Below are 24895 nucleotides of genomic sequence, written 5' to 3'. Positions count from 1 at the left end.
TTCATCATCTGCGGAGCTAATTGGCATATAAAGTTGTACTATTGTGGTGGGTGTGGGCTTCGTGTCTATCTTGGCTACAATGCTGCGTTTACTATGCTGTCCGTAGTAGCTTATTCGCGCTACTACTTTTTATTCATTATTAAACCCACTCTTGCGTTACCCCTATTTTATTTTGTAATCATAACCCTGCATTCACCTGACCAGAAGTCTTGTTCCTCCTGCCACCGAACTTTACTAATTCCCATTAAATCTAACTTTAACCTATCCGTTTCCCTTTTTAAATTTTCTAAACTACATGCGCGATTAAGACATCAGACATTCGACGCTCCGATTCGTAGGAAGCCAGTTTTGTTGCTCCAGGCCTCTTCCATGTATACAATCTTCTTTCATGATTCTTGAACCAAGTGTTAGCTATGATTAAGTTATGCTCGGCGCCAAATATTCTACGAGGCGGCTTCCTCTTTCATTCCTTACCCCCAGTCCATATTCACATCCTACTTTTCCTTCTCTTCTTTTCCCTACTATCGTGTTCCAGTCCCCCACCCGGTGATCAGAATGAGGAACTATTTTACTTCTGGAATATTTTACCTAGTACCAGCATAGGAAGGCCGTTTTCGTTAATGTTACAAGGCCAGATCAGTCAATCATCAAGACTGTTGCCCCTGCAACTACTGAAAACGATGCTTCCCCTCTTCAGGAACCACACATTTTTCTGGCCTCTCAGCAGATACCCCTCCGTTGTGACAGCACCTACTGTACGGCTATCTGTATCGGTGAGGCACGCAAGCCTCCCCACCAGCGGCATGGTCCATGGTTGGAGTGGAGGGGGGGGGGGGGCGTGGTCAAAGGAAGCTCGGATAGGTGTTGATATTTTAGTTAGAGGTGTACAGGCATGTGCCCACAAAACTTGTCGACAGTATCCCAAAATTTTAACACAGATAATGTTACTACAGCCGTGTTTCACTTTCATTGACAATGCAATATTAGTGATAATGCTGAAAATACTGTGTTCGTGATACGTTTCTACTCTTCGCGCTTCAGTTTTTATCCGTTTTTCCTATTAATTCCCACTAGGTGCAGTGAACTAATATTCTACAAAAATAGAGAGGTTTTGTGTAGTTACAATAAAATTTTCTTAAATGTACAGAAGAACCATTGTGTAGTCAATAGCAGGATGGATTTAAAAATGCTAGTGGGAGTTTAAATTACTTGTCACTTTGTTAGTGCGCGAAATTAGCAGTCGAAAGCGAAAATATTTTCCTTCATAAAAGATCGTAAATGTTAGAGTGTTTTCGGACTTGAATTACCGTCTTCTTTCAGTTAAGGAATTTACGCTGATCAGCCATAACATTATGAGCACCGACCTACAATCGATATAAACCCGTCCAGGCGCTATCAGCGTCGCCTGGCGAGGAATGACTGCTAGGCAGACACACGCAAGGTGCATGTAGTACCAGTGAGCGTGATGCACGTGCGCAGAATAGGGAGGGAGCGCGGTATATCTGAGTGTGACTGAGGGCAGATTGTGATGGCCCGAAAGCTTGGTACAACCATGTCGAAAACTGCATGACTTGTCAGGTGTTCGTGGAGTGCTGTAGTGAGTATATCAACATACGCAGAAACCAACGTGAAACCACGACCAGACATCGTTGTCTTGGGCTACCACCTCTCATTACAAATGTCGGACGTCGAAGGCGGGCAGTCTAGTAAAAGAGGACAGGCGGCGAACTGTGGTGGAACTAACATCAGAATTCAATGCTGGGAAGAATACAATTGTGACTGAAGAAACAGTGCACTGAACAAACTTAATTATGGGCCTCCGCAGTCGACGACCTATGTGTGTGGCAATGTTCACACTGCGACATCGGCACATATGATTCAAATCGGCACGTGACCATCTGCACAGGACGCTGGCGTAGTGGCACAGCGTTGCATGGTCCGATGAATCCCGATACCTTCTTCATCATGCCGATAGGAGGAAGCGAATCCGTCGTCTTCCAGCGTAACAGCTCCTTGACACCTACACGCTGGAACGGAAAAGTACCAGCCGCTGCTCCGTTATGCTCTGGGGAACACTGACGTGGACATCCACAGGTCCAGTGAAACTCGTGTGAAGCACCATGACGATCAAGGAGAATCGTACACTGGTGGCAGACCACGTACACTCCATCACGACGACCATGCTTCCCGACGGCAGTGGCACTTTTCAACAAGATAATGAGCCACATCACAAGGCCAGAAGTGTAATAGAGTGGTTGAAGGAACACAGTGGCGAGCTCCAGTTGATATACTGGGCCCCCAAATCGCCACATCTGTACCCGATCGAACACATCTGGGATGTGACTGAACGTGGCGTCAGAGCTCATCGCCCCTACCCGGACATTACGGGAATTAGGTGGCTTGTGTGTGCAGATAAAGTGCCAAGTCACTCCGGCGACCTACCAAGGACTCATACCACGACGCTTCGCCGCTGTTATTCGTGGCAGTGGTGGTCATACCGGCTATTAGGTATGTGATCATAACGTTCTGGCTGATCAGTATATGTGGTTCCTTATGATACAGATCTTCCATGTCTCAGTATACATAGGGTGCCCTTAACCTATAAGGACAAATAAAAAAGTTGCAGGCGGTTCTAAACTGATACAAGACTAGTAGTCAGACGTGAAAGCTTAGTTATTTGTTGACAATTTCCATTTTATAGCAAAAGATTCAGTTCAATAGAAGATACTCGCAGTCCCAACCGCCAGTCTCTCTGTATGCAGTATCGCGACGCATAAAATTCACTCAAAATATCCCTGCAACACATAATGCTATACGTCAGACAACTAGGACCTCACCAACCAGATTCTCTTCAGATTGTGCTGAGGTTTCAGGCTTCATTTATCCTAATAGGAATTAAATTTGTAAGAGTGCTTTCCGCCAATTCCCCTGGCCAAAGGACATCAGCTCTTCAGCTATTCAAAACTACCCTTTGTACGGCTGCTCAGGATCACTAACATCGAAGTGGAAGGGAGCGTCGTGATGGTGAATCTATGTCCTCTTGCCGATAAAAAGACTAATATCTCGAATGACCATTCGATGAAGTACATCATTCAAATGGGTGACGTGAAATCAAATCGTATTAGTCGATCTTGTACTGTTCCAGATCTCAAATTTACAGAGTATCTTTGTCGGTGGTATGAGTGGAGGGTGGGGTATTAATTTCCGTTCCTCCAGGCATGGCACTACGACAATTACAAATACCATCATGGTTGACAGGTACTTCGCCTCTACACAACAATAAATGTAGAATATTCGTCCTTGTAGAAATTAACTTGATAATTTACTGACGGAATCGAATTTTAGGTAGTAAACCGTTTCACCTCATTGATTGCATACTAAGTAACAGGAGCATTATTGTTGCTCTATCACTGCTCTTCTTACTCTATCCTCGGAGGTGTGCATTTCATGGGAAATCTGACAGATTTTCTCCCAAATTATCATAAATAATTTCCTCATATTCTGCTATTTTCGTGCAGTTCTTTGACAAGAATCTTGAACAGCTCCATGTTGCTTGAAAGAAGAAGTTTAACGTACTTCTATCCACAACTTCTGGGCCATTGTATCACGTTGTATCACACACTAAATGCGTGTTTTCCAGTTCCTGTAACGAGTAATACTACATCTGCGCGAACCAGTCAACAGTGATAAACTTCAGGGTGGCCATATTTCAGATTGCTGTGTATTATTTTTTAAGGCAATGTGACCAAAGTCAATGGTCAGGAAATTGTTTGTTTTGAATAAGAACAGTTTACTAACACATGGGTCATACACATTCTTCAGAGCAGACTTTGTGAAATACCAGACAGGGTTCTGAAATATCACCATTACTTTCAACATACATGTAAGGTATGGAGTGTACGAACTGTTACGAGCGATCGGAAGTTGAGTTACAGGTGACGAACATTACAGCTGCATAATTCAACTCATTGACCTGTTTGGTAAAGATGAGGGACAACTGAAAATGCTATTCACTGAACTGTCAAGAGTATGTACTTAAGATGTGATATGCGGATAACTGAGAAGAAAACAAATATCGTGACACGCACAGAAATGAGAAACGGAAAGAAGAGGAGTTTCTCGAAAGCGAAATGTTAAAACAAGTGGCCACTTACTAAGAAACATGTATCACTCAAAAGGCAGAAGTACGAGTAAATTTCACAGCGAATTCAGTTATTTATTAAGAAGATAAAAATGATAATATTCAAAAGTATCTGCCTCGTAAGATGAAAGCACTTCATCGAAAATCCCCTGTGGGTAGGTGGCATCTTTGCCTCGAAATTATGTATGTCAAGGAAGTCGGAAAAGAACATACTGGAGATTTGCGAGATGTTGCGCTGGCTAGAATGTTTGAGATACCACGTTATGAGTAGCCAACATGGGCGTATTCAGACGATCGGGAGGCAAAACGCTTCTTAAACTTCTTGCCACAACGAGAAACCATATCTGCAGCTATAATAGCTGAAGCATTATTGTATCTGATACACAGTAATAACAAATAGACAGGAATGCATATTTACTAGTTTCGGTATATGGTGATTTTGGGGCGAGCTAGGCACCCCTGAAGGCGCTGACCTGAAATATGTTATTCTGCAATAAACAGGAAATAGCTGGCTGCCATAATATAAAAATTGGTATAAAGGCAAATGTCCACAAGACACTTTACCACTAGACACAAATTAATTTATTCTATACCAGTGCATGCATGAAATAGCAGTTCATGCCCAGAACTTGCATAGACCGTCGTTACCTTCGACATGCAGCAAATTTATACTACGTGCAAGTTTACACTAATGTGCAACATGCAGAGAGCTACAAAAAGATCTCTTGTTGTAAATGCAAATCCTAATAGTTAAAGAAGAGTTAATTTTTCAGGTGGAAGGCGAATAGTTGGTAGCCTCAGATGTAGTCAGCCCAAATTACAATCTTGGATGGACTCTGAATTTTTCTTTGCCTATTGCTGTAGCAGGAGGACATATCAGCTCACACCACACGAACAGGAATAGTGTACGCTGCCTCTCTCCTAATCGCATTCCACCCAAGCATGGGATTTCTGCATTATCAGCGAGGACCGTCACTCGTTATGGAGATGGCGCCAAATGGTCGTTAATCCGGCATGCGAATTCGGTCATGTACACGATCAAATGTCGTATATTTTATAGTGTACTGCAGCTCTTCTGAAATATTACGATAAATTCTAGTGTTTTTTGACTAATGTAAGTGAGCACTCGAGAAAAACAGTTTTTTATTCCGCGAGCTGATGCGTTTCATATTATTTCTCTCTTTTTTTAGAGCAGTTGTCGGATTTACAGTTAATTACTTTAGACAACAGTAATTGTCAGAGTTTTAAAATACATAAGTGTTAATGAAAAATAACATTCCTATGCCATATTGTTTTGTCAACTTTTATTTTAAATGAAATCTGTTACGTTGGTAAGCGCCTGAGTGACGAAGGTAATTAAGTGCCAATAGTAACGATAAATAAAGGTTTTGTTAGTCACATGACGTTCTTCAATCAGAATAAAATTGACTTGACCCATAACATTGTACTACGCAGAGCAGTCATGTATGATACTCCAAAAGTGACATACTGATTTTCTCAAAAGGACATTCGAAGCTGATCAACGCTAACATTCATTCTGTAACAGGCAAATGTACTAATATACGCACTGCGAATATAATGTTCCTCGAAAAAAAAAAAAAGGAAAAGTGCCTAAGGTACTATCTATTAATCTTATGTATGAAATATTTACGCATTCTGTATATGAGAAAACGGACATACGTGTATATCAGTACAAATTGCATATTAGGAGGAACCTAATAGTACAAAATAATGAGTTTCAGTCTCTGCTTCTTGTTTATGAGACCCTTTTAAACGCTATACTTGGCTATGCTCTAAATTCAATGTGCACTAAAAAGAATCGAGTAACAGCATTTATATACCAGTTCTTTACTATACGAGTCCCATGAAATGTATGCCTAGTCATTAAAGTGGTATGTTTAACTTCTTTTTATACCTATGAAAAAAACGCGTCACCTGAAAAAAAAAGCAACGAAACTTCTCATGTTAGGTTTCTGTTTGAAGTTTTAAACCTTTCTCCTACTTTGTGAACCCTTGGACCAGTTGCGCAAGCCCCCAAATTATGTTCCGAGTTTAATCTGGTTTACTCGTTGTAAAGGAGACGTCAAAATACCAAGTTCAGTAACGTTTATAAGCAAGTTTCTACAACAGCAAATATCAAATATTCGAAACGAATTTACTGAATTCGTATGAATGAGTATTCAGGCACTAATTTGTTAGCGACTTTCATCGGTGCGTGTCAAATACCAAGAAAGCTTTGGTTGTCTATGTTACGTAAGTGGGGTGTTAATGCAATCAATAGACCAAGAATTACTTATCACCTCCAGCTACTCTCTCAGCCGGTACGACGTACTTGCTCGTTACAAGTATCACCACTGCGGCTGTTAATAGTTATTTTCTGGTGTTAAATGTAACTTGTCCAAAAGTTTTAATACAGAAGGTTATATTTAGTAAGCGATATGCATTAAATATTATCGCAACACCGAGTCAATATTAAATAACTTCGGGTGACATTATTTCCAGTCACACACTTAAATTACGATAGCAGCCTCTTGAATGAAAGTACTGTACACGCAAAATCAATATAAATTCAACATTACCTCTTGTTACTATACAAAATAAAAACTTTCGTTCTCAGAGATATTTCTGCAGACACATTGTAAGTAACAGACTAAGAATTAACAGTTTATCGGTGTCAGTAGATGCAACATATATCTCGGATGGAAACAGTGCTAGAAAGAAGGACAAAGCCTTAAAAGATTAAGGAGTTGTCTAATAACCTAACAATATGTCAAAGATATTTTATTAAATGCAAGCAGTAAATTCCCTGCGTTGAATTTCGTGCTGCTCTGTATGTTGTATAATGAGATTTATGAAGAAATGTTGCTTGGCAGTTGAATGTAAACCGTATTTTAGCACTCAGATATGTCACCCAACCAGACACCCCTCATATCTGAATCTCACTACAACGAGAATCACGTCTTTCACGTGAGTCTGTTCCTTGAAGTATTTAATTTCCTGTCTCTCGTAGTGGTTCTTAGCAATACATATACGAATAGCACGTTGGAGCGTATCTATTCCCGGTTTATGCCCTGTACTTATTTAGACATTTATATTTATGCCAGTTCATTTCCAAAGATATTTATTGTACAATTTTTTCTTAATAATGTCTTAATTTGAGAGTCAGGTAGGTATGAGTGTATTAAAGAAATTTTTATAATGATTACTCATAGCCTTACATGTTATACAGTGTTTTTCAAGTTGAATAGTTTAAAATTTAGTTATTTTCCTGACTTTTAAGTTGAAAGATACAATTTTTTGAATGTTGTTGAATTAATCCGTAATAAACTAGCTTAACCCGATGAACGGAACAGGGAATATTTCTGGAAACTTATTACTCTCTAATTTTCACATCCGAGCAGCATATAAGTTTTCCTCAAACTTAATAGGAACATTTCTGAAAACTTATGGTCTAGGTATGACCTTACAGAATCAGATATCGCTAAATCTGATAGGGAGCGTTACTGAGTTGATGGCATCGCCAGTTTCCCGGTCTATCTACAGCCAATCTGAGCTAGTAGTTTGAAATAACCCCGTCGTCAGCAGGATGTAAATGCCTAATCAACTTCATCTTGTATATATGCAGACTGAAACTACGAATAAAACTTTTTACCAAGCCCGGGATTCGAACCCAGGCCTTCTGTTCACTATGCAGACAAGCTATCCACTACGCCACACTGGCGTAGTGACATTGCATGACTACACGGTCTATATACATCAAAGATGTTTGAGATTTGAAATTGTCTGTGCAACGGTATCGTTTCAATTTAACGTCCTTTTTCTTATTACTACCGAATACCACCCGTGTCTTGTAAAACTGCATTAAATTAGCCCACGTAACACTTAAAATAAAAATGACGTCTGTTACCTAGGACACGGAGACCTGCTATATAGTAGGGATGATATAGCGAAAACCAGTCCTACATGTCAATGACACAGCAAGGTTGTGAAAAATCTTTATTTTTACGATAAAGAAAGTATTGGAGGTACGCTCTGGCAGAAAGCAACAATACTTCGAAAACAGTTCTGAATGCAAGGGAGCTGCATATTTGGCAGGTGAAGGCTACGGGCGGTCTCTAGCATGCAGAAATATTTTTTGTAAAACATGTTTTAACGGAATATACACTCCTGGAAATGGAAAAAAGAACACATTGACACCGGTGTGTCAGACCCACCATACTTGCTCCGGACACTGCGAGAGGGCTGTACAAGCAATGATCACACGCACGGCACAGCGGACACACCAGGAACCGCGGTGTTGGCCGTCGAATGACGCTAGCTGCGCAGCATTTGTGCACCGCCGCCGTCAGTGTCAGCCAGTTTGCCGTGGCATACGGAGCTCCATCGCAGTCTTTAACACTGGTAGCATGCCGCGACAGCGTGGACGTGAACCGTATGTGCAGTCGACGGACTTTGAGCGAGGGCGTATAGTGGGCATGCGGGAGGCCGGGTGGACGTACCGCCGAATTGCTCAACACGTGGGGCGTGAGGTCTCCACAGTACATCGATGTTGTCGCCAGTGGTCGGCGGAAGGTGCACGTGCCCGTCGACCTGGGACCGGACCGCAGCGACGCACGGATGCACGCCAAGACCGTAGGATCCTACGCAGTGCCGTAGGGGACCGCACCGCCACTTCCCAGCAAATTAGGGACACTGTTGCTCCTGGGGTATCGGCGAGGACCATTCGCAACCGTCTCCATGAAGCTGTGCTACGGTCCCGCACACCGTTAGGCCGTCTTCCGCTCACGCCCCAACATCGTGCAGCCCGCCTCCAGTGGTGTCGCGACTGGCGTGAATGGAGGGACGAATGGAGACGTGTCGTCTTCAGCGATGAGAGTCGCTTCTGCCTTGGTGCCAATGATGGTCGTATGCGTGTTTGGCGCCATGCAGGTGAGCGCCACAATCAGGACTGCATACGACCGAGGCACACAGGGCCAACACCCGGCATCATGGTGTGGGGAGCGATCTCCTACACTGGCCGTACACCACTGGTGATCGTCAAGGGGACACTGAATAGTGCACGGTACATCCAAACCGTCATCGAACCCATCGTTCTACCATTCCTAGACCGGCAAGGGAACTTGCTGTTCCAACAGGACAATGCACGTCCGCATGTATCCCGTGCCACCCAACGTGCTCTAGAAGGTGTAAGTCAACTACCCTGGCCAGCAAGATCTCCGGATCTGTCCCCCATTGAGCATGTTTGGGACTGGATGAAGCGTCGTCTCACGCGGTCTGCACGTCCAGCACGAACGCTGGTCCAACTGAGGCGCCAGGTGGAAATGGCATGGCAAGCCGTTCCACAGGACTACATCCAGCATCTCTACGATCGTCTCCATGGGAGAATAGCAGCCTGCATTGCTGCGAAAGGTGGATATACACTGTACTAGTGCCGACATTGTGCATGCTCTGTTGCCTGTGTCTATGTGCCTGTGGTTCTGTCAGTGTGATCATGTGATGTATCTGACCCCAGGAATGTGTCAATAAAGTTTCCCCTTCCTGGGACAATGGATTCACGGTGTTCGTATTTCAATTTCCAGGAGTGTAGAATCAGAACACGGGAACATCGATAAGTATTGATAAAAATTAACCCTTCGAAATATAGGATACTGTGGTTAAGGCCCAATATCAGGTTCATGAAGACAAAAATATCGGTAGGTCGCCTGATTTAGGTCCCAGCGATACGAGTTATAGCCTAAAGAATCAGAGCAACACGATGTGCGCACGAGAATAAAAACTTACAGTTACTAGCATGTTCAGGCACTGGTAACTAGACACTGTCTAGTGGCACAGTCAGTTAAAATTCACTTTCTAACAAAATCTGCTTTTTGGTTGGCTTCTGTAAATTTATTTCTTCTGCCTATGTATGCCTTGAGTAAATATAATTTTACCTCTAATGAAATAGGTCTCAAACATGTATGATCTATATGCCTTCATGTATACTGCCCAAGGATACGCGCGGGAGGCAAAGGAGAGTGGGGTGATAAGTCGGTCCGCGCGGAGTGGCCGCGCGGTTTGAGGTGCGATGTCACGGATTGCACGGCCCTTCCCGCTGGAAGTTCGAGCCCTCCCTCGGGCATGGGTGTGTGTTGTTCCTAGTATAAGTTAGTTTAAGTAGTGTGTAAGTCTAGGGACCGATGACCTTAGCAGTTTGGTCTCTTAGGAATTCACGCACATTCGAACATTTGGTAAGTCGGTTGCTGGTATCATTTCTCCGATCTGAAGCTGCGCTCAAGAACGGGCTGCGGGACGAAAGACTGTCGAAAATTTTCCGGAAGAGTTTTGATTCCTCTGAATTTACTTTTAAAGCCATTCCGCGTGAAGTTATGGGAGGAAATAAAATATTGTTTCTTGGAACGTACATTCTCGGAGTTTAAGTGCTAATTCGCTCCACAATGCAGGTAGAGGTTCTCGCATCTTCTGCCACTGACGATGGATGAGCATCCGAGGGCTTGCTAAATGAGTCTCTGTGCGAAAGGAATCACTCTTCTTTACATCCCTTATGTTAGTAGTACCCGGGAAGGTTTCCAAAATGGTGATCATTATTTTTAAATCATTCGTGATAGTAGCCTAGCATTTTGTGGAATGTCTCTTTCACCACTGTATTACTATTGCTTTAAATTCTTCAATTGAATCTTACCGTACATATAGCTTGCAGGCTATTAGCTTCTGCAGTCCCTCCGCTATAAAGAGCTCCAGATGCGTACCCATACATATTTTACTGTTATTAATATCCACCTGTTAATTACTAACTGAGTATTTGAACAAACAGGTTAACGAAGAATCAAGAAATATTACACTTAGGGTCCCTCCTAAGAGCCATCAGGTGTTTTTTCTCTGGTGTTTCGAAAGATATTTCCACTTCGTTTTTGCTATGTGTATCTGGAGTCATCCCAAACAAATACTGCTCATCGTATCTCTCATGCGGACTCTTCAGTGTCGACGGAAATTGTCGGTTTGTCTCCCTTTAAGAACAAAATTATTTATAAAGCGGAATTTTACATGCCCGTTCGATAGAGTGGTTCCAGGTTAGCCTAGTACGATTTCTTTTATCGACAATAAAACACGACGAATAACCAGAATTCCAGGAGCGACAGCACCGGCAGAAAAAGTCGAACAGTTTTGGAAAAAAATTGAAAATGAAACTTCAAAACTACGAACTCACAATATAAAATTACTCGTAGGAGACTTCAACGTACCGATCGGCATATAAGAAAAATGCAAGGCAAAAGTAGGAAACTTTTTGCACACAGACGCACCAGTACGAATGGAGGAAGCCTCATCAACTTTTGCAGACAATTCGAGTTAAACCTAATATCAACCTTTTTCAGAAAATTACCAAAGAGGAAGAAGACCGGAGCTTCCCTCAATACACCCACAGCACCATATCAGCTATATCATGTGACAATAACTAAACAAAACCGTAGATAAATCATGATCGTGAGAGCCAGAAGGAGACTAATTATAGATTCTGACTATTTTTTAACAGAAATCAAAGCCAAATTTCAACCTAAAATACTAAATCTCAAACTTCAGAAAGTCGATAAAATTGAAACATAATTGCTGTCAGACAACAGCAGCAAATTCGTTAAAAAGCTTCACACAAAGAAGATGGGAAATTGGGACGAGGTCAGAGAAGCATTGATAGAAACGGTGAATGAATCAGAACAATCACCAACAAAAGGAAACATAGATGGTGGAGTAGGATACGTGACCAAGGGATAGATCGTCGACAAACAGCTTTGGAAAAAATTGATCTTCTGAAAAAAGGAGGGAGACTGGAACATATTCAAGGAGATCAGAAAACTGACATCAATGAATTCGAATAAGCAAACGGAAATATAACAAAAACGAATAAAGACAATAGTTACAAATTTCAACAGAACAATACCGGGGACTGCTACAATGTTTTCAAAGTTTCCAAGTGGAGATGGGATAATAGCTGAAACGTGTACACTGGGAGCGGAGCGGGCATCTGAAACCATGTTTTATGATGTTATAAAGATTTTTGGGAGAAAGGAAGACCACTGGACAACTGGGAACAAACCGTTATCTATCCGCGACATAAGAGGCGACAGGACAGACATTACCGAGGTATATCTCTACTTCCACTCACCGACAAAACTATATCCAAAGGTCTACCGAATAATATAGAAGACCAAGCAGAACACACAACTGACGACTGCCAAGCAGAGTTCAGAAAAAGTTTATCGTGCCCGCAGCAAATATTTGAATAGAAAATAATCCTCAGGATAAGAACAATGCGGAACCTTAACGCACTTGTTACATTCGTTGATCTCAAAAAAGGCTACGATTCGGTAAGCAGACAGACAGTATTCCTAACATTGGAATAAGCAGGTATCGACAAAACCATCAGGCAACTAGTCACAAGTCCAAAAGTTGAATTCCTACTAGAAGTTTCCGAACCCTTCAAAATTAACACTGAAGTTAGGCCAGGCGATCGTCTCTCGCCGAGTCTCTTCAATCTGGTCTTCGACAAGATCATGAGAAAGTGGGATAAGGAGCTAAAGAGATAATATTCGAAAGAATACATCTAGAACAAGGAAGAGGAAGTTTCTAGATCAAACGTATCACGAAATCACAGGAAAAACTGGATTAAAAGTGTGATATGAGGAAACGGAATGGAAAATGCTCAGTAAAATTTTAGGTCCTGGAGTAGTAATATGCAAAATAATGATTAGAACGCAGTATAGGCAATCTTAGGTAAACCGTTTCAGTAAATGCTAGGAAACGGCCGTCTCCCACTCCCAGACAACCTTGCTCTCTATCTCTGGTGACTCGAAGGGAACGAGACGTTGAACTCTAACCCTCATCTTAAATTGATTTTTGCTTGCTCGTACTATCTTATTTCTCTGACCGTTCAATAAGTTCCTTGTCCATGATGTTGCCACGATACATTGTATACATAACATGGTTTAAATGGCTCTAAGCACTATGGGACTCAACATCTGAGGTCATTAGTCGCATAGACTTAGAACTACTTAAACCTAACTAACCTAAGGACATCACACACAGCCATGCCCGAGGCAGGATTTGAACCTGCGACAGTAGCAGCAGCGTGGTTCCAGACTGAAGCGCCTAGAACCACTCGGCCACAACGGCCGGCACTGTATACTTGAACTGGAGCACGTATTCTCTAAGACTGTGTAGGAAATATGATATTACGGCAGCTTATTCATTTTATTCCTCGTGTTGGTTTCGAATATTAGAGAAGTACCAATCCCTATTACGTAATATCCCTTCATCACAGAGAATTCTAACTTGCTTTCAAAACTGGGAATATTGTTGTCTGTAGTTAGACTGAAGCTGTTTATAAAGAAGTATTAAAAAAATCAGTACAGCCACAGCTGGTAACAAACATATGATTTCTCAAGTTTATTTTACTGTAATTTATTTCCGTTTCCGTATTTTTTGTTCAGAGTAAATGAAAACTAACATATTCCACAGGACATTCTGAACATTCAGCTACTACACAATATAGTAAATCTAAATAGAGTGCTCAGAGAGGATGCATGCGGAATACTAACGTATTTGTAGTCGAGCGGGAAGCCGTCCCCTCCGGGACGACTTTGCGGGCTCGGACGGGGTAAGCTGAATTCGAGTCTGTCGCCGGCTCATTAGCTCACGTGCGCCTACAGGAGCAGGGCGCAACCAAAGAAAAAATCAAACGAAAAAGTGAAAAAATCAAGCTCAAAACATGATCGCTACATTAAGTAAAATATGTCTAAAACTATTTCTACAAAATTTTGATAGAGATAACTATCATACATATTTCTTCATTCCAAAAATATGTAAAAACTACTTAATGGTTAAGAAACTATACAGACCTGAACCATTAATGTCTGGAAAAGAATACAATCTACAACTATCTACATTTTCTTAAGGTATTATGCTTTGAAAAATTGGAATGTGAGGTGCATCTTTATCATAGCTATTATTATTATTATTATTATTATTATTATTACAGTCTAGATAAGTGTGGGCTCAGATTTATATTATTAATAATATTAATAACAATACGAATAGTTAACTACCTATGTGGGAAGTGTTTCTATATCACATACACCACTCCAGATAAATGAAAATTTAGAGAGAGAATACAATTTCGCTGTTAACGTGGAGTAATAAAATGCCTTTCTTACATTTTCATAGCTGTAGCATTTATAATTTTGAATGCAGTAAAAGCTACAGCAGGATCAAAACCTGAAACGTTCTTTTTCTACGGTAAGTATGTTTTAGCACAAACTTAGAGGCACTAATAGTATGTGGTTAGCTACTATCACATTAGCATTATGCGTTTCGTACAGAAGCTCTAATCTAATCTTAGAGAAAAAATAAATAAATTTCTCACTAAAGCTTAAAATGCATAATTTGAATCTACATAGTATTTTATGCATTTCTACTAAGACAACATTATGGTAAAGATTTTCATTAATTTGAGCTATGTAAATATTCTACATGAGGAAAGAAGTGGTTCTGTAATGTTGAGGTGCCTGTGCAGAATTGTAGGACTCGATCACGTGTGCCGAAGGATATTCCGTAAAGGGCCTCTAACTATAAGGAAGAAGACGACAGAGTGGACTTACTAATTGGAAACGTATATATGAGTGAGTTATTCATTGTTGAAAGCAATTTAGAATCAAAGCTTTGATCGTAATAAGAGATTTGTGGCAAAAGCCTAGCTTCACATGCACAAACAGCGTTACAGCGTTAAAGTTCAGTAGAGATAAATCTACGAAGACAAGAAAAATTACAGTATTAGTTCTGATGTACAATGGATACGCACTGGCAGTAAATGTAGCACTCATTAAGAGATATAAATTATAACTACGCTTCATCCTTACCGTGTTACTGATGAGGCAATATTCTTGCATGTTCAAGAGTATGCGACATCAGAACTAAGCCGAGTGGGCTTGTGTCACATCAGCCTATAATATGTAGTATCAGAGGCAACTGTTTGGTGTCGTCAAAATAGCAACAGTCCCATCTGCTTACAGATGTGTTTACAAAGGCCTGATATAGGACGTAGTTAAAGTACATAGTTGACAGTATCGAATATGTGGGTCTGACATGACGCGCATTGTTTGTGATCCCTAAACTAGTGTCAAAGATAAATCACCGTCATTAGTGGGTTTTGTTGAAAACATATAACACGTGGATTACTGCACAGCAAAATAAAGTTAATTTCAAGAATTTCTTGTGATTAGTTTAATGCTAACATTCACTGAAATGCATTTCGTCATACAACTTGAGCCTCATAATAAGTGACTGACGTTGCAACTGACTGCTTCATGTTTGCACTTAGAAGTTCAGGTGATCTGTCCACTCTAATTGAGTTAGAGGGTATCTGCCAATCTGTTTTTGCAAGTTATACTGAATTTCAAACCTCCTGTTAATAGCAGCTGCACTGTTATTTTCCGTATAAAAATGCCCTTCTCCTATTCACATCAATTTATGTCAATGTTTACTGGTTTGACCAAGACCTTGATTATCGCAGGTAAGGCTCCCTCTTCCTAAGTTAACTCTCCGTGGAATCTACTCACCGTAAACAAGTGCCCTCAGATTACTTTTGACGATATGTGCACTTGAATAATGCAGCCATTTGCTACAGTACTGCCATGGTAATTTTATCATATCAGAATTTTTGTTTCTTCTTTTTATTCTCTTAATGTATCTAAAGTTAGTCCCTGTTAAGATTGAGCAGTTCTTACAAGAATTCTAAAAGAATGACAACTGCTGGCCACTCCGGTAGAGTGATGGTTCCAGTTGCATCGATACTCTGTTTGTCCAAAAGCCTGCGACCACTCTATGCTCCTCGTCATAAAGATGTCATCAATCTGGAAAGTAATATTTAGGGCTGACTTTTGCAGTTACTACAGGACTTTACAAGCTGTAAAGTATTTGGACCACTTACTAGTTCAGATAGGGCGATTTCTCCCTTCGTCATTCAGCCAGATTTTTTGCCGAATTGGTGAGTCTAGAAAGCGATGCTCTAGTTTTGTGGATAAATGACTGGGATTATGTGAGCAGGGAAGCCTAGTAAAGCCAATAAAGTTTTCACTAACCACTATGCTGAAACGGTAACGTTTTCGGGAAGAGCATTTTAAGATTAATGTTGAATATTGTATTTCAACTTAGTCTCAACTGTTTCGGAAACACTAACGTGAGTTGTTAAGTTAATACCTGCGTTTATTTGGCCATCAATGGAAACTGGAAATAAAAAAAAATCATTTATCGTCTCACAACTTTCACCGAAATTTTATATGTACATTATGTGGGCCTGTTGCTATATTCTCTCTGTAATCGGTCGTACTTTATGAAACATTTTGCTCATGAACGATTCTATAATGATATAAACCATGTGGTAGTCACAATATTGCATGACTTAGAGTAAATTACTAACAAGTGAACCTCCCCATCGCACCCCCCTCAGATTTAGTTATAAGTTGGCACAGTGGATAGGCCTTGAAAAACTGAACACAGATCAATTGAGAAAACAGGAAGAAGTTGTGTGAAACTGTGAAAAAATAAGCAAAATATACAAACTGAGTAGTTCATGGTAAGATAGGCAACATCAAGGACACTAGCAAGGAAGGTGCACCGTGGTCTCTTGGTAACGTGAGCAGCTGCGGAACGAGAGGTTCTTGGTTCAATTCTTCCATCGAGTGAAAGTTTTAATTTTTTTATTTTCAGTTTATGTGACAAACTCTTATGTTTTCATCACTTCTTTTGGAGTGATTATCACATCCACAAGAAAACCTAAATCGGGCAAGGTAGAAGAATCTTTTTACCCATTCGCCAACATATTCCTGTCATGTGACGCATATGCCGTTACCAGTGTCGTATAGAATATATCAGATGTGTTTTTCTGTGGAGGAATCGGTTGACCTATGACCTTGCGATCAAATGTTTTCGGTTCCCATTGGAGAGGCACGTCCTTTCGTCTACTAATCGCACGGTTTTGCGATGCGGTCGCGAAACACAGATACTAAACTTATTACGGTGAACAGAGACGTCAGTGAACGAACGGACAGATAATAACCATGCAAAAATAAAGAAAGTAAAATTCTTACTAGCGGGGAGACTTGAACCAAGGACCTCTCGTTCTACAGCTGCTCACGCTACCACGAGACCACGGCGCTCCTGAGCACATATTGTCCATGATGTTGCCTATGTGGCCCATGAACTATTCAGTTTGTATATTTTGCTTATTTTTTCACAGTTACACACAACTTCTTCCTGTTTTCTCAATTGATCTGTGTTCAGTTTATCAAGGCCTATCCACTGTGCCAACTTATAACTAAATCTGAGGGGGGGTGCGATGGGGAGGTTCCCTTGTAAGTATAACTGCGAAGTTAAAGTAGTTTTATCAATAAATGCAACTAATTATAGGAAACCATCCTTAACGACTTGTATCACTTAGGTTTCCATAAATCTCGTAATGAAAATCCCGGAATGATTTCTAGTACAAAGCAGCAGAAAATTTTTACCATCGATCCATCTAAGTATGTTAATTATCTCTAATGGACCCAATTCCTTGGAACGTTGAGCTAAAACTATCCTCTTTTCATTTCAAAGGGGGTCAAATGTAGCTGGTCAACTGCTGTATGATGACGAAGCGTACTGTAAGGCCTTCTTACTCACCGGAAAATGACAGTGACTACCGTCTGCTCCTTGTGATGTTTCCCCGAAAAGTTATTTTTCAATACTGTTACCGTTTTTAACCTTGGACCTTGTAGACAGCTGACGTAACAATTGATTTGTCTAACTCAGCATATGGTGTGCACCAATGGTAACCGTTCAGGAAACTCATCTGTATGATCACGAAATACAAAATAATTTCTGATGCTCCGTTCTGGGATAAAAGAGTGTAGAGGTAGCCTTCGTTACGCTACAGAGGACTCTTCTGTTTTCAGAAACTATTACAGCAACAGTGACTACTAAATGCGTTCAGCTATCTGACTAAACCAGTGTCTTGTCTAGAATGAGAACAGACTACAGAGAGCAACGTGGTAGTTCTCAGCGATTTATGTGTAATACAGACCCTATAACAGATCATAAGTTACTTGGTTATTATTTATTTACTTATCGTACACATGAAATACACTCGAGAATACATAACATTAAAGAGACAAAAATACATGTAGTACATTAAAAACTGGTATTATATTCTAATGACCAGTCACATAATTAATTCAAGGCTTGATGCTGTGGCCAAGTCGTTTGGGTCACCTAGTTAAGCTCCCAGTTTACACTCGTCGACAATGTGACAGATGGTCGGGTTCGGTGCTCCACAGTCACAGCTTGGGCTGGGCAGCTTGCAGAGTTTTTGCAGGTTGTATGCATGAAATCCGTGTCCTGTTCTCTTCCACTCATGCCGTGGGAGTTCGAAGCTTTGGGTCTCTGTACAGGATCAATACGATATCGCACTTCAGGTTGATCATTTCTAGTCCAGATTTCATGCCGTTTGTTTTCAGTGGTAAGGTTTCTATCAACAAGCTGCTTGACCGCTCTCAGGGTCGATTTCTGAAACGAAGTGTGTTTGTTCTCAAGCTGGGAATACATTTATGGACGAGAAGTTGAAGATTATTTATTCTTTTGGGATATTCTTTCTACAGGTTCTCCTGTGTTCTTAACAGATGAGGAGCTGTGTAACTGAGTGTTGGAAACCAGCATAAGGTAGTAGTTCTTATAATTTTCATGGTTGTATTGAGCTGAGTGTCTATCTTGTTTACGTGAGGACTGTTCATCCACACTCTAGCACAATATTCAACTGTAGGAAACACTAAATTGAGCGCCAAGTTCAAAGTGTATCTGTTCATGCTCCCCAGCTAATACTGCAGAGTTTCCGGTTAAGGTTGCTTCGTTTCTTAATTTCCAAGAAGTTTTTTCTAGATGCTTCGTGGAAGACAGCGTCCTATAACGAATAATTCCAAGAAAATATAGGTGACTCTGGTAGGGAAGCACTGTTTACACATATCAAAAAAGTTTTGCATCACCAAAGTTCCCAGAACTCTTGAAGATAGACGTTGGCTGTGGATATTGTATCACAGACACAGTACCTTTGACTGCACCGAGATGTCACTAAACCCGCTTACAGGTGTAAAAAACCATGTATCTTTGCAACCTCGACACCACTCAGCGCGATACAGATTGGTCCAATAACATGCCGAATGGACTGCTCAGGATTGGCATCACGTTCTCTTCGTGATGAGTGTCGCATATGCCTTCAAACCAGATAATCGTCGGAGACGTGTTTGGAGTCTGAACACCTTAGACACACTGCCCAGCGAGTGCAGCAAGGTGGGTGTTCCCCGTTGTTTTGGGCTGGCAATTATGTGGGGCCGACGTAAGCCGCTGGTGCTCATGGAGGGCGCCGTAACGGCTGTACGATACGTGAATGCCATGCACCGATAGTGCAGCCATATCGGCAGCATATTGTCGAGGCATCCGTCTTCATGGACGACAACTCGCGCCCCCATCGCGCACATCTTGAGAATGACGTCCTTCAGGATAACGACATCGCTCGACTAGGGTGGCCAGTATGTTCTCCAGACATTACTGGGATGGAGTGAAAAGGGCTGCTTATGGACGACATGACCCACCAACCACTCTGAGGGATCTACGCCTAATCGCCGCTGAGGAGTGGAACAATCTTGACAACAGTGGCTTGAACTTGTGGACAGTATGCTACGACGAATACAGGCATGCATAAATGCAAGTAAACATGCTACTGGGTATTAGAGGTACCGGTGTGTACAGCATTGTGGACCACCACCTCTGAAGGTCTCGCCGTATGGTGGTACAACGTGCAATGCGTGGTTTTCATGAGCCAAAATAGGGGCGGAAATGTTGTTTATGTTGATCTCTATTCCAATTTTCTGTACAGGTTCCGGAACTCTCGGAACCGAGGTGATGCAAAATGTTTTTGGTGTGTGTAGTTCATACGGACCTCCATTTCATAATCTGCCGCTTTGTTGTTTACGTTGAAACTGCTTGGGTTTTAGGAAGACTAAATTTGAGTCTGCACATGAGGAAATATTTACGTATTTTGTTGAAATCATCAGTTAAGAGTAATTTCGGCACTTTTGGACTCGTTGTGCTGAACCGCAAGTGCTAGATCGTCAGCATACCCAAACTCCTTTGCGCTGGTTTCAGGGAAGTCACGAATATAAAGGTTGAAAATATATGGGATATTACTAACCCATGTGGTTGTCCATTATTTAATTGTCGTCTTTTGCATATGAGATTACCCTGAACTACACGTAAGTGCCTGTCTGGGAGCATTTTATTGACTTTTGTCAATACTGTTTGGCAGAGAAATACTCTGATCAGCTTATATCAGAGCCCTTCTTTCCACACTGTATCGTCAGCGGAAGTTAAGTCGACGAAAACTGTAGAAGTCTTCATTTGCTTCTCAAATCCCGTTTCGATGTGTGTTCTTAAGTTTAGAAGGTGATCTGTGAACCTCGTGATTGGTCTGAAACCTGCTTGTTCTACAGGCAAATTTCCCGGTATTTTTATGCCTTAATAGAAATCTCTCCAAAAGTTTGTAAAACAACTGAGAAGTGCTATTGGGCTATAACTTTCTACTAAATGTTTATTCGGTTTCCGGGCAGTGATACTTTTGAAACAGTTTGGTAGACATCCTGATTTAGGAACTGGTACAAAGAGTTTTGTTAGCCGAAGCCTAGTCTCTTCCCACAGCAAGTTAGAAACCCAGGCGGTATCCCGTCAAAAGCAGATGACTTGCTTGTCCTTACACCCTGGAGAGCCGTTTTCAGTGCCGTCAATGTGAAGTCCTGAGAGAATTGTGTACCAACAGGTGTTATTTGACGAATGTTGCCAAGCTCCATTTTTATTTTTATTATGGTTTGGTTTCGTGAGGCTTTCGAAAATCAAATAATTCTGTTTGCTATTTGGACTGGCGTCACTGAGTGATCTACCCGAATTGGCAGGTTACTTCCACCGAACGTCTTCAGGAAGCTCTAGGATTGGCGACTAGATTACTCAAAATCCAACTTGGTTACTATTTCGATCCACTTCTCTTTTCTTGATGCGTTCAGTTTTTGAATCAGTTTATGAGCTAGATCAGGATAACCATTCACCATATATGACTCATAAAGTTCTTCGCATTCATGGCTCCACTCAGGAATATATTCCTTACTTAACCCTTTGGCATACATTTCTTTGCAGTAGTGATTACGGCACCAATAAATCTGTCATAATTTTCAAGTGAAGCAGGAATCCCTCTGATAGCTTTATCAAGTTCTTTCGGGAATGTTTGCCAGTTTTCCCTTTGAAAGTTCCATCCTCGTCTAGCAATAGATAGAGTAACCGGAATCTGTCTACCCATTTTGTAAATAAATGGTCGGTGTTGCCTGTTTGGAAAGTCAACTATAACTATTCCGGACATTTGAGAGGTTGGTTTTGAGAACTTTTTGATGAGAAGCAGAGATCTGTTTGTAATCTTGGATCCATGATGCAAATCTACAGTTAGCTGATATCCATGTTCCTCGGATATATATTAATGTTCAATAGGCACTTTTATACATTAGTAATATAATCGTGTATGTAAAAGTATACATTGCTCATGTACGTTTAAATACATGATTCAGCTTGAAACCTGTTTTAGTATCTTATCTTACTACTGTAAATATGTTACAGGATTACAAACAAATTACATCTTTGGAACAGAGCTAGTAACACAAAGATGTATGTAACATTTTCCAGTATGTTTTCTGAAATTATCTAAATGGAACTGATTCTTGGAGCAGATGGATTTTTCATGAACATATATTCTCAATTCGGTCGCAAAGTTAACACTTCTGTACGAACTTTTACAGCAATGTATATGATACTAAACACTTCATCGCAGAACAATTTTTCAAATTTGCAGAGATACTACTCGTAGCTCCTATGGCATATGAGTCAGGTATACATGTTACCACTATTGTCAGTAACCCAGGCGAATTAGCTAATGCAATCATAATTAACGATTTGTTCCGATTGTTTTTACATATTTAAATGTAACGATCGCCTACAGAACCAAGTTGAGCTTACTTATAAATATTGAGTTAACTGATGATGTTCGTAGTTCTGTTAGTTGTTGAGTCTTAAATAAAAACACAGAAATGTGTCGTAGACCGTAGAAAATTTCAAACGTGATTTATGATATTTGCAAAGGTTACGTGAGGTATATTCAATGACAGTGATCGTTATCTATCTTAACAGGTTCCTAACTACACTCCTGGAAATGGAAAACAGAACACATTGACACCGGTGTGTCGGACCCACCATACTTGCTCCGGACACTGCGAGAGGGCTGTACAAGCAATGATCACACGCACGGCACAGCGGTCACACCAGGAACCGCGGTGTTGGCCGTCGAATGGCGCTAGCTGCGCAGCATTTGTGCACCGCCGCCGTCAGTGTCAGCCAGTTTGCCGTGGCATACGGAGCTCCATCGCAGTCTTTAACACTGGTAGCATGCCGCGAAAGCGTGGACGTGGACCGTATGTGCAGTCGACGGACTTTGAGCGAGGGCGTATAGTGGGCATGCGGGAGGCCGGGTGGACGTACCGCCGAATTGCTCAACACGTGGGGCGTGAGGTCTCCACAGTACATCGATGTTGTCGCCAGTGGTCGGCGGAAGGTGCACGTGCCCGTCGACCTGGGACCGGACCGCAGCGACGCACGGATGCACGCCAAGACCGTAGGATCCTACGCAGTGCCGTAGGGGACCGCACCGCCACTTCCCAGCAAATTAGGGACACTGTTGCTCCTGGGGTATCGGCGAGGACCATTCGCAACCGTCTCCATGAAGCTGTGCTACGGTCCCGCACACCGTTAGGCCGTCTTCCGCTCACGCCCCAACATCGTGCAGCCCGCCTCCAGTGGTGTCGCGACAGGCGTGAATGGAGGGACGAATGGAGACGTGTCGTCTTCAGCGATGAGAGTCGCTTCTGCCTTGGTGCCAATGATGGTCGTATGCGTGTTTGGCGCCGTGCAGGTGAGCGCCACAATCAGGACTGCATACGACCGAGGCACACAGGACCAACACCCGGCATCATGGTGTGGGGAGCGATCTCCTACACTGGCCGTACACCACTGGTGATCGTCGAGGGGACACTGAATAGTGCACGGTACATCCAAACCGTCATCGAACCCATCGTTCTACCATTCCTAGACCGGCAAGGGAACTTGCTGTTCCAACAGGACAATGCACGTCCGCATGTATCCCGTGCCACCCAACGTGCTCTAGAAGGTGTAAGTCAACTACCCTGGCCAGCAAGATCTCCGGATCTGTCCCCCATTGAGCATGTTTGGGACTGGATGAAGCGTCGTCTCACGCGGTCTGCACGTCCAGCACGAACGCTGGTCCAACTGGGGCGCCAGGTGGAAATAGCATAGCAAGCCGTTCCACAGGACTACATCCAGCATCTCTACGATCGTCTCCATGGGAGAAAAGCAGCCTGCATTGCTGCGAAAGGTGGATATACACTGTACTAGTGCCGACATTGTGCATGCTCTGTTGCCTGTGTCTATGTGCCTGTGGTTCTGTCAGTGTGATCATGTGATGTATCTGACCCCAGGAATGTGTCAATAAAGTTTCCCCTTCCTGGGACAATGAATTCACGGTGTTCTTATTTCAATTTCCAGGAGTGTATAACGAAAAAAATCATATGTGTATACTAACTCACGAACGTGTGAAGACGTCTGCAGCGGATGTGTTGTTCATATTTATGGGAAAATTTCAATTTTTTTTATGGATCAAATACTACAATCAAGTAAAAATTACATTCGTTTTACAGAGATAATTCATTCTCATTCAAAGTTCATTACTACCTGTGATCATGAAGGAATACACGAATTTATATTTACATTACGCTTAATCTAAATTTACACTTCTTAACTAATAAACACACTCTTACATACAAATTTGTAGCCTGAAATTCTGCTAACTGTGATTACATTTCATCACAAAATTAAGTAAACTTGTTTCCTAACGTATTCATTTTTCGAATAATTGTAGATATGTCCCTGATGGACTGTGATATGTTTCCTCTGTTGTCAGCAGTATTCCAGTTTTATCAGCTTTTAATAAAATAAAATGAGATGAATACTGGTTTCAATTATGGATGTATGTACCACAGGAGTGTCAATATGAACCCTGAAACGTACTAATGAAACCAGTGAATGTGCCATTCTCGTCCTTCCTATAAGCCACGCAAAAGTATAGTCCATAATATCTCTGTGTCGTAGACGTTTTATTAATTCATTGGTTAAACTAAGTATTTTAAGGTAGATTCCAAAATCGAGCAACCTACGATCGCAGGATTTTGAAGATGAATTCACAGCTCCCACAGAAAGCACTTTATTGAGTGAATTCTAAAGTATAAACGGAAGTGATCTGCCAGCCCAGCAGAGAGTGTTTATACATAAAAATTCATATAATTTCCAGGAAATTTGAATTTTACACTAATATGTATCTCCCAGAAACATCTCACGAATGTTTAGTTATTTATTACAAAACATAACTGCAGGAAGCGGGAATCAAACAGGGGAACCCAGCCAAACTCGGTCAAAGCTACACCACGACAGACGAATCACACCACTTCGCACTGCTCACCTCCGTCGCAGAGCAGTGACCTGCTGTTTCAATGTTGATTAAAGATTCTTGGATCTCGATCG

General features: G+C 41.6%; 1 protein-coding gene across 1 annotated transcript in view; it reads right to left on the bottom strand.

Moving 5' to 3' along the window:
* LOC126469549 (uncharacterized) overlaps positions 1 to 24895 on the bottom strand; it is a 444554-nt gene that overhangs the window by 187327 nt on the left and 232332 nt on the right. Inside the window, exon 2 of the mRNA XM_050096667.1 lies at positions 13729 to 13833. Coding sequence (XP_049952624.1) covers positions 13729 to 13819 — 91 coding nt within the window. The 5' untranslated portion in view covers positions 13820 to 13833. The remainder of the gene's footprint in view (positions 1 to 13728; positions 13834 to 24895) is intronic.

This window comes from Schistocerca serialis, chromosome 3 (genome assembly GCF_023864345.2).
Source record: "Schistocerca serialis cubense isolate TAMUIC-IGC-003099 chromosome 3, iqSchSeri2.2, whole genome shotgun sequence".
In the NCBI taxonomy this organism is placed as follows: domain Eukaryota; kingdom Metazoa; phylum Arthropoda; class Insecta; order Orthoptera; family Acrididae; genus Schistocerca; species Schistocerca serialis.
This window is presented reverse-complemented; position numbering and strand designations above follow the sequence as displayed.